Source organism: Agrilus planipennis, unplaced genomic scaffold (assembly GCF_000699045.2).
Source record: "Agrilus planipennis isolate EAB-ADULT unplaced genomic scaffold, Apla_2.0 scaffold19, whole genome shotgun sequence".
NCBI lineage: Eukaryota > Metazoa > Arthropoda > Insecta > Coleoptera > Buprestidae > Agrilus > Agrilus planipennis.
Genome location: NW_020438954.1, coordinates 195,241 through 206,184, shown reverse-complemented (window position 1 = coordinate 206,184; position 10,944 = coordinate 195,241). Strand labels below are relative to the sequence as shown.

Genomic DNA, 10,944 nt, shown 5'->3' with positions numbered 1-10,944 from the left:
TTTTTTGCCAGCAAAGACCAAAAATTTTATGAGCGTGGAATTATGCTACTACCAGAAAGATGGCAAAAGGTGTTGGACCAGAACGGTCAATATATAATTTAATAAAGTATTTGTTTATTATACGAAAACTGTCTTTCATTTCCACAAAAAAAAAACGAAATGACTTTCCGATCAACCCTATAGAATACACAATGTTTATAACTTACATAGCAAATTGCTTTAAATGTATTTTATTTAACTAAAGAAATCCTCCAAGTAGAGAAATCCTTACTTAACAACATGATTTAGAAGTGTTTCGTATTCCATCTGATAATGAATTTTTTATCTAGCAACCATAAATCAAAAAAACTGTCAAATTTGGTTTGTCAACAATTTATTCTCGTTAAATTTTAATCCTTCTAAAGGTAAGCCCAGCACAATTGAGTAGTTAGCAATTTTTCTTGACAACTTAACATGACCGATCTAACAAATATGTTTAATCCTTTCGAGAATGTCCATGCTCATAGAGGAAAACGAAGTGGTCAAACTACACGATTGGAACATAAAACCGAAGGCTACCCCTAAATTTAGTTCTCCTATTATCGAAAGGTTAAAAAAAGAAGTATCACTTATATATGGCCCCAGTGAAATAACGTGGACCTTGACTGATATCGCTAAAGCGTCATACTTACTTTCAATTCCTCCAAAACAGACACAGTTTGATGATGACCAGGAAATGAGAAGGGTTTATACCCTTATATACGACGTCTATCGACGTAAGTTCCAATTGATAGACCACAAAAAAGTAAAGACCAAAAGTTAAAATATGTGTTTTGTTTTAACTAATGAAATACTAAATTTAAAACAATAATCTTGCAGAAATTACCCAAATCACGTAATCCGTAACGCTCATATTGTAAAACTTTATCAATCAAAGTTTTCATTTCGTGTCTAAAGCAAATAGAAAATCGGTAGGCACTTAAACATATATAACCCTTTAACTTAAAATTAGTCCTAACTATTTTAAAACAATGTTGACTTATAAAGAGAACTATTTGGGTGTAATCTTTAAGTTAATATCTATAAGTCCTCCTAGTTACTTAAAGAAGCATAAATAAATATCTTTTATAGATAAAAATGTCCTTATTACTGCCCTGGACAGTTGCAGTTTCTTTGAAGAATACAGTGTAGTAAGTATTGATATAGTGAAATTCGCATAATTAATTGAGCCAGTGATAAACGACCTTTAGCTTAAAGACGTTCGACCCAAAGTATGGATGCTATTGTTTGACCTTTACCATCGCAATTTTAAACATCGCGATTTAAGACAGAGAGAGTCGGCCAAGAAAATATTTTCGGAATGTAACATATTGGAAATCGAAGAATCACTTTGGGCGCAACGGATCCATCTGGCAGCTTCAGTGGCCAGGATGAGAATTAAGAACAACGCTCTGCGATTAAGCGATCTTTTACCGAAACATTTAAGGGATGATCGAATTCAATATAATCAGTTCACACCCGTGACATGCTGGGTGAACGTCAATAAAATTAAGTAAATGATTTTCATACACTAGACTTCTCAAATGTGAGAATCTTTTTTGTCTTAGAAATGTCGACGAAATAACGAATCAGTTAAAAAGCACCCTTAACGTAAATCCACTGGAAGATGAGAAATCAGACCTGGAACCTGACAAATTTAAATGGGACAAAGTCTGTCCCCATTTTATAATCCTTCACTCCTCTGTCAGGACAAAACTGTCGCAATGTCCTTTAGTACAAAAGCATAAATTAATCTTGCAGGTGTGCCTAAATATGATTTCCGCAAGGGTATTGTCTATTATTTATGTCTGATAATTGTCTAGGACAGATCCTTTTGTTTGGGTCCGGCAGCTTTTGGTAAGGTGGTCACTGAGCTTCAACTGAAAGGGACCGTGATTCAAAGTCATATACACTCACCTAGGGCCACAGCTTATTTGGCAAACTTACTTTCTCAGAATGGGAAGATTTCAAAACTTGTCGTTTTTAGTGCAGGAAATAGGTCTTTTATTTAATTGAAATGGTTCCTTTTTAATTTAACTCAATGTGTTTTTAGAAAACCCGAGTACGAAGATTATCTTAGTAAACTGGGTACCAAAAATGTATCGGTATATTCCGAGAAACTATTCGAATGCGGATCGGAAGAGTCGTGTTTGGAGGAGGCTACAGCTGTTTTTGCCACTCCTCCAAATAGTTATTCTGCCGTGAGTGATCCCATCGACTTGGTGAGACAAACTGTGATTATCCGTTTTTTGATCAGTCAAGTTTAATAACTGATTCAAAAGTGTAGGTCTGCAGCCGTGGAGGAGATCTAAACCTTTTGGAGGTACTCACGGAAACAGAAATCACACAAGAAGGAAAAAAGAGAATCAAAAGTATCTTGGACGAACAGAAAAAGACTTTGCAGTTTGCAATGACGAAACCTCAAGTACAAAAATTAGGTCGTGAACTACTCATTTGTTCTTTAATTTGAATATTGTAGATTCAGGTTGTCATGTACGAGACGCATTCTGAAATAGACGCGGAAAACAACCAAATGGTCGATAAGACTTTAGAATATATAAATAAGGTTACCCAATTGAAGCATGCTGTTATTCAAGGAAAACTGAGCAGATCGGATTTGCCTCATGATGCTTTTACTTTCGTACGTAGGGTCGAGTTTGCAATTAAATGTCCTTTAAGGATTTCCCATTTTTAGCAAGTTCTTTAGAAAATCATTTAAAGGTGGTAACGCTAATTATCTTTTTAGAAGAAGAAAGTTATTAGCACTGAAGAAATTAATAAGTACATGGACCATGATAAGTTGGTTAGAAAGTACTTTGAAATTGAGAGCGTCAGCTCCATCAGCTTGCTCTCAGATGATTCTCAACAATCTTTGAACAGCATCATTACTGAAAGTACACTGAATGATATTGAGGTAGCGTATCCGTCTCGTTCTTTTGCGTTCTCATTACATTCTACTGGTATTTTAAGGTGCCACCATGTGATCTTTTCGAAAAGCCCAAACTGAAAGAAGTATCTCCTAAATTGTCCTCTTTTGAAAACTTGAAAAAGCAAGGCTGTTACCTCGCTTTAATACAGAGAAAGGTATTACTTTTTTGACTCTCCTGCCATATTAAAATAATAAAAGCATCTAGCAGTTCATTGTTTCTCATTAGAGAATAACTCATCTTGATAACAAGTATATGATAGACGTAGCAGAAAGTAGAGGTTTGTTTGGAAAGGATGCCGAATCAGCGGAGAAACAAAAGAAAATGGAGAATCCCAAGAAGAAAAGGAAGACATCTCCTCGACCATCGAAGACCTTCAAGAGAAATCAACCCATCGAGGTAAATCCAATTCGATTTCAATTGGCCGCAGTGGGACAACTTCATTTGGAGTATTATAACTTTTAGATAAGCAAGATCGCAGCTCCAACTTTGGCATTCCAGCGTCATTCTACTGAGGCAACCAATGTCCCTTGTCCTCGTGAACAACAACGGAGGATGCTGACGTACTCAAAGGTGCCTCAATGCCGCCGGTGGTGGGGCGAAACCACCAGACACCTCACTTCTCTTAGGGAACGGCTAATTAATAAAAAAATTTTGCCGACAGTTACCAAATTGTCACACGCGCAAGCTAACGATTTTGTTACCACACTCGTTCAAGGGTCCCGACGTATCGACGAGATTGCTTCAAAAAGTAACAAAAATCATCATATCCCAGTATATCCCAGATTAAGACTGTCCAGACCTATTCCAAAATCCGACAAAGTTCCCTTTCCGCTTGCAGTAACTGTTGTACATTTCCCTTTTAGAGCCTAACTCATTATTGCCCATTTTTGTTTGAGGATTGCACATCATATGATCGAGCAAGGGTCATATAGTGTCGCTTTTGGTTTTTAAACGTTTTCCTGCTTACTGTCCTACGTAAAATACGATTTAGGAGGAAGATTTGCGAAATTCTTTGTTGTATTCGTTCTATTTATGTACTTGTTATTGCAGCCGAAATTTTTTGCGACATTTTGTATTTCGAATATTATTAAATGAAACGCTATTGATAGTCATGTAAAAATAAATCCCCAGAAAGTGAGAAATAAAATGACCACTGATGAACTACCATCTTTTCGTTTCAACAAATTCATACTAGAAATAGAGACTGTAGTAGATATCGCACGATATGACCAAACGTATAAATCATCAACCAATAACCTTTCCTTGTGCCTGTAACTCGTACTATTTTTCGAGATAAAAATTGGAATATCTTCGACGAAACTTTGATGGAAGACTCGACTGTGACAAGAGTTTTCCTGTACGAGGGTGGATTGATAAGTTTCCGGCCTGACCAAGAAAAACAAGGTTTTTAAAAATTTTTTTTTTTTATTTCTCANTAGCAAGGAGATCGGGCTGAAACTATAGCTACAAGCTATCCAAGGATGGTACTATAGAATGTCACCTCAAGGTAGGCCTAGTGGCGTCATCTCTTGGTTAGGCCGGAAACTTATCAATCCACCCTCGTAAATTGACCGAAAGAGAAATTACAGCACAAAGGTTTGATTATTGGATTATAGAAGCCAAAGGTATAGAGATCCATGAAAAGTTGAGGAAAATTCATGGAGACAAAACAGGGATTGAAGTAATTTCAATAGGGAAAAGCCAAAATTATGGACAAACTGACGCAGAATTGAAGAAGAATTTCTTAAAGATAATGAATACATGTAGTTACAGATGATGATAATCCACTTCCATAATTTTGGTTTGTTTATAATTCGATCTGGAACATTTTTCAACAAAATTCTGTAAATCTCATCAAGAACCCGATTCCTGAAAAACCAATGCCAGGTTTTTGGTTTACCTTTCAAAGAAAATAAATACAGTTGAACCTGGATAAGTGAGAGCTCAAGGGACCGCGATCTGTTTCTCTCTTATAGAGGTTTCTCGCTAACCCGAGTTTCTAGCTTACAGAGTTACAGGAGGAATTTGTCTCACTTATAGAGGTCTATAAAAATACGGTTCGACAACACATTGAGTTTTCGTTTAGACATTATGAGGAAGTACAGGACCTTTCTTCGCAATTGCTTTTATGAACTGACTGTAATAAGATTGATAAACAAGTCGGTACGCACATTTGGCTATAATAAAATAATAAAGACCTACTCGGTCATTCGCAGATTTGGTCATTCGAATGAAATAAGAGTCTCTTGAAATTTAAGAACGAGTCAGGACACAGGATTTTTGTTTCTCACTTATAGAGGCTTTAGAAGACCAAAATGACGGGACCTGGCAAATATTCTCATTAATTTTTTTTTTTTTTTCATGGAAGAGGGGAAATCTACAAAAAACACCCAGCCATGCGTACGACTGGGTAGTGTCGGATTCCCGAGGAAGATGTCCTCGGACCTACCGACTAAAACCCCTCTACCTCAGGCAGTTATAGGATCAATTAAGGTCCTCATTAATAGAGTTTCCTCGCTCACCCAGTTCTCACTTATCCAGGTTCGACTGTAATACCTTCTGGTCCATACTGAAATTGTTTGGATGATGATCAAATTCCTTTTTTTTACTTTTGGTCATATCGTACTTGCTTTTATGCACATGCCAGAATTCCATATAAACTTGGATTGTTACCCCTCTTACAGAATCGTCACCGATCTCTTACAAAAATATCCAGCGTAGCGCCAAAGCCAGAAAGAATTCCACTTCCTATTGCCGTCACCGTGGTCCAGTTTCCTTTTATTATTACCTCAATGCGTGGAAGAAGTTAATATCTTTTGTTTTTTGTTTGTTTGTTTGTTTGTTTGTCCGTTTGGATAAGTCGTGTAATAAACATCTGGCAAAAACCATTGGCATTTTCAAATACTCCCACCACTACAGCGAGAATACACCTCATGCAATTACCCTACTTATTTACCCAAATTACCCTAAAGGTCTCGTCCCTTTAAATTTAAGAGAGTTAGATTTTTGATATAGGATGTAGTAAGGAGAAGTCAGAAAACACCTCAGTACCTACAGGTAACATCCTTCCCAAGATAATTCGTTTTGACATGAATCCTGTTCCAGGATTTCGACGAAATAATCAACATCACACGTCGTCGTCATGAAAAGATTAAAAAGAAACTCCAAGAACTAAAAATGACAATGAGTCCGAACAAGAAAGTTCCCAGACTGAGTCTCGAACAAATGAATGTGATCAAAAGCAAATACAACACGCTCTCTAGAAAATTCATGTTAAGAAGGATTGAAAGAAACAAAAGAAAAGCAAAGAGAGAAGAAATGAGTGACGATGACGAAGAAAAAGAAATTACCGAGGTATTGACACCATTAACCGAACAAGAAATTCGCAGACTGAAGGAGCAGTACAGGAATCCCTTTGAACTAATGAGAAGTATGACCGCTGACCAAATGAAGAATCTCATACATACTCCTCTAGTGGGAAGCCCGATTTTCAGTGAACTTGCAAAGCCTGTCAACCAAGAAAGCAGACGAATGAAAGCCATCGAAAATATAGAAAGAAGAAACGAACGAATAAAACTTATAGTTGCCGGAAAATTATCTGGTCATTCCAAGCCCAAAAAGAAAGTTATTTTAAGGGCTTTCTAAATGCTGAAGGACTTTGTGAGCATAATAATTGATCTAATTTCCACTTCGAAGCAGAATCTGACTTCAATGAATTTTTTCCTTGTGATTTCCTTACCACTTATGAGCATGGATTAAAAATTGAAAAGTACAAAAATAATCGTAAAATATGATAAAAGACTAGAATAATTTTTGGTCAAAAAATAAAGTCCCAACTTTTCTTACTGTTCCTGCTTTTCTTTTCTTACATGTAAATATTCACTAACGTTTTTAAATAGCACAGCATATTGAAACGGTGTTACTGTGTGTAATGTAATGTAACTATTAAGATATTCATCATAAGGTCATCAGTCCTAAGACTGGTTGGACACGTACCCCCGCTCTTTCCTATCCTGAGCTAAACTTCGCATTTCCCTAAAATCGAGATATTACCGCTTCTTTTTTTGAAATCGGAAGGAAAACTTTGAGTTGGCTGAATGAATTATTTCTAGTGTAGCTATTATCCGTAGGATGTCGCAAGTATCCTATTCACTTCCTTATGTCAATTAACATGTCCGTTACGTCATAGCGCATTTAAAACGTGAAATTATTCTCTGTAGCCTGGAAGCGGTAGTCATGTGTGGAAACACAACCGCGAAATGGCTAACTTTCGCACCGTTCATATCGATCGTCGATAGTTTTAAAGCAAAGTCCGCCGTGTCATTTTCTAGGCGTGTGACAAGCATAATGTACATCACCGCCAAATGAAACGATACGATAAGTAATCTCTTTCCCGTGAACAAAATACCGTTTTTAATATATCGTGAAACGTTTATTAGTAAACGTTATCTTATCGTTGTTTTGCTTCGGAAATTTTCCGAACGTTCGGATTAAAAAGTTATTGAAAAAACATGGCTTCGTTAATCGATAACAGTTGCGATATGCCACAATGGAAAAGGGATTTGATATTACGGATCCGCAGCAAATCGTCATCATCGTCAAAAACGTCCGTAGAAAGTGAGCACCAACAGCTGGTGGGGAGTGAGACCCCTCGAAGCTCTTCGGCCACAGGCGACCGGTTCGGACAACAACCTAACCCAACGTGCTGCACCTCCTCAGTTAACGACAACGTGCGAGCAGACGAGGGTCTCGGTGTGGAGCGATGTAAGATACATTCGGCATCGAGTGTCTTCAACAGCAAGATGGTGCAAGAACGTTGCTGGATGGATTCCAAGCAAGTTAGCGCGTGTGACATTGTTCAAGAAAACGGCACGAAAGAACTTGATGCGGACAATCCGGACGAGTTCCGATACGGCCCGGGAATCGTGAACAAACTCAAAAACCGATATTTGAGTCTAACTCTTCGCGAAAACAACGCTCGCATCCGATCTTCCATTTTACCCCTTCGGAAAGCCACCTCTTTGGAGAACATCCTCGACAATGACCTGGAAGAGCCCCAACCGAAATATGTGAGCACAAGCTCGCGTATATTCGAGCCCAAAAAGGAGGAATGCAAGAGGAATGTGACCAACCGGTATCGCAATGCAACACGTGGTTGCGATCAGAAACGGGCCCGTTCCGTCGAGACCATTTCCAGGACGAGACATGAGGAACACGAATTCATCACCGATCACGCCTACAAAAGAGAGTCTGTACACGAAGAAGTGCTCATTATAACAGAGGCATCGGACAACAACAAGATCCGTGACAAAATCAACAGGCCCAAAAGGATAGTTCCGGTTATTTCGGACAGCGAAAAGCCGCCAGCCGATCTGATTCAACAGGCGAAGAAGATCTTCGAAGGAAGGCCGGAAAAACGTACAAGAGCTCCTCAGCCAACGGGCGAAGTGGCTGCTAAGGTCGCGACATACAAGAGCATCATCGTGCAGACTAAAGTGAATAACAAAAAACCGCCCATTAAACAGAAACCTGTTGCTTTGCACGGCGACAAACGTGCTACCAAGCCTGCCCTTGAGAAGAAGAACTCATCGACAGACAAAGAAGTCGACTCTACCAATATTAACAAGAGCGTAGTTGAAAATGGCACCTCGGAACTTGAGCACCTGATAAGGCCTTCGCAACTCCTATCGAATTCCGATTGGAGTTGGATATCAAGACAGAATTCCGCCGAGAATGCAATTTTAACCAGTCCCATACCAGACATATCAAGGGTCAAGGAAGGTGACAGTAAAGAACCCAGAAACGGACACGGCCTGTCTGAAACACCCGATCTACTTGTACATTCTAGTCCCACACATTCGAACTTTAAGATTTCTGCCACTAAGGATTTCATAAATGGAGAAATAGACCATTCCAATAATACCAGCAACAGTATCTTACCAGTATCAAATTCGACCGAAATTAAAGCGGAAATCGGTAAATTTAATAAAAGCCCAGTAGTCAGAAGTCCTGTTAAATCTCCTACCAATGGCTTCATTAGTAACGGATCCCCAATTCTAAGTCCTATATCTTCTGATACTTCTTCGAAACTCTTCAACGATCCTTCTGTTAAAGAGAGGGCGAGAAGTCCAATGAGACTCGAATTCGGAAGCAAAGAAGACATAACATCGCCGTCCTTCAGGACTTCTTCCCCGGACATTCATGAAGGTTTATCCAGTAAATCTTCTGGCAACAGTTTCACGTACAATCTCTCAAAGTCAAACGTATCAGGTAGTCATCTTCCTCAAGCTCAAACACCACCAATACAGAAAGTGCTTTCCCCGTTACTAATTGAAGTAAATGGAATAGGAAAAGCTTCTCCCAAAGGATCCCCTCTGGCTTCGCCCCGACTTTCTCCTAGTGGCAAACCCAGAAAATTCCCTTGCCTTCCTCTGGGAAACAACGAAAATTCACCCCACATCTCTAATAAGACTGAATTAATTACATCAAACAGTTATTCCCCTCTTTTAACAACCAAGACGGTTAATCCACCCAAAATCAAAGACTCTCCTAAAATTGACGTCGTTATCGCGAACGGTGTTAAAATAAAGAGTGCAGATGAAACACGAACCCTAAAACCGAAACGTTCTAATCAAGACTATCAGCAAAACTCTATTGTGTTCAAGTTTACGGACAGAAAAGACGTGCCTGATTACGTCTGCAATGATGGCAGGATACGTAGTGCAAAAATCGAAAGACCTAAGGTAAAATACATTGAAATAGGTATTCAATTCATAATGTGCACCATTGTTCATTCATCCGATTCATGATAATGCGTTTCGTTTTCCTCTTTACCCATTTTGCTTCATACCTTTACGAATGTCGGCAATAGTTGAGGATTTTCAACTGGTTTTAAATTAATATGTACCACTACCGCTAAGAACACTTAAATACCAATTTAGATTCCATGCTACAAAAGCTTATTCGTTTGAAGGGCAGAAAAGTATTATACGTGTGGCGTATTTAAAAGTGAAGCAAGTATTATACTTGTTTATTTTACCAAAACCACACCTATTTGTGAATAACTGAGTTTGCTTTATGGAGTAACAGAAATAAAATTAACATTAGTTGAATCACTCTTAATAGTGACATTTCCAGCGTAGCGTCTTAAAATAAACAATGATTCTAATGTAAGATACTGAAGCATCTTGATTTTCGAATAATGTAGGTATTTATCACTTATCGATAAAATACTATTTCCGATTATTGATAGATGACAGACAGACATTGAGACATATTTATTGACGAGCTAGTCCTATCAAACGTTGGCGAAATATCTGATAATATGGCGTTAAATGTACCAAGTAATAGAAATAATAGCAACAAAGTCTTTAAGGTAGTTGAGTAAAATTTTGATTGACGCGTGTAGCATAAGTGATACATCAAAGGCAATCGTAATAGGGAAGGAACGTTGTCCTTTCATTAAGGATAATTCTTTATAGAAACGATTGGAGAAGCCCATATTCAATTACCAAAAAATTCTGCTTCAACTTTTCGTTTATTTCTTGTATATGTAGTACCTACATATTACGTCTAAACCTATAAAATTAGTCATAGAACTTGAAATATGATGATGCGCCTAGATATTTCGTAAAACAGTGATGTTTCATGATACGTGTAACTAACATTGTTTAGTCATATCAATATGTATCTAGGTCTCAGGCCTAAAATATTGACAAACCATTGTAACTCATCGATCCATCGGGCTTGTGTTGATCTAAGACAAGTAAATGGTTCTGATATCACGAAAAGATGGCAATTTCTTTCATGTAAAACCGCCAGTGATAATTTTAAAAGCGAACTTTCGTTATACTGTCTCCTACTTCTTTATCAACATGATACTCACGGGCAATTTTCTTTGTTCATTCGTCAGCATATAATCTTTACATTTCTTACAAGGACGAAGTTTTGTCAAATAATATTAATATGTAATATTATTATTAAACGATATGTTATA

General features: G+C 37.8%; 2 protein-coding genes across 5 annotated transcripts in view; both read left to right on the top strand.

Moving 5' to 3' along the window:
- The first annotated feature begins 161 nt into the window (after window positions 1-161).
- LOC108743309 lies at window positions 162-6,796 on the top strand. 2 transcript variants are annotated; one of them, XM_018478839.1, is made up of 14 exons: window positions 162-404; window positions 490-755; window positions 1,111-1,169; window positions 1,230-1,531; window positions 1,587-1,779; window positions 1,842-2,017; window positions 2,072-2,240; window positions 2,306-2,443; window positions 2,498-2,659; window positions 2,765-2,932; window positions 2,989-3,102; window positions 3,174-3,344; window positions 3,411-3,518; window positions 6,054-6,796. In XM_018478839.1, the coding sequence occupies exons 2-14, from the start codon at window positions 491-493 to the stop codon at window positions 6,591-6,593; spliced, it is 2,565 nt and encodes an 854-aa protein (XP_018334341.1). In that variant the 5' UTR covers window positions 162-404; window position 490; the 3' UTR covers window positions 6,594-6,796. The 2 variants fall into 2 exon arrangements, with proteins under 2 accessions (XP_018334341.1, XP_018334354.1); XM_018478852.1 differs by lacking the exon at window positions 6,054-6,796 and adding an exon at window positions 5,633-5,833 and having other exon boundaries at window positions 165-404.
- A 374-nt stretch (window positions 6,797-7,170) lies between these two features.
- Window positions 7,171-10,944, top strand: part of LOC108743780 — a 54,829-nt gene continuing 51,055 nt past the window's right edge. For 2 of the 3 annotated variants that reach the window (XM_018479374.2, XM_025974909.1), the window contains exon 1: window positions 7,171-9,691. In XM_018479374.2, coding sequence (XP_018334876.1) covers window positions 7,460-9,691 — 2,232 coding nt within the window. In that variant the 5' untranslated portion in view covers window positions 7,171-7,459. The remainder of the gene's footprint in view (window positions 9,692-10,944) is intronic. The other variant, XM_025974908.1, reaches the window with a different exon arrangement.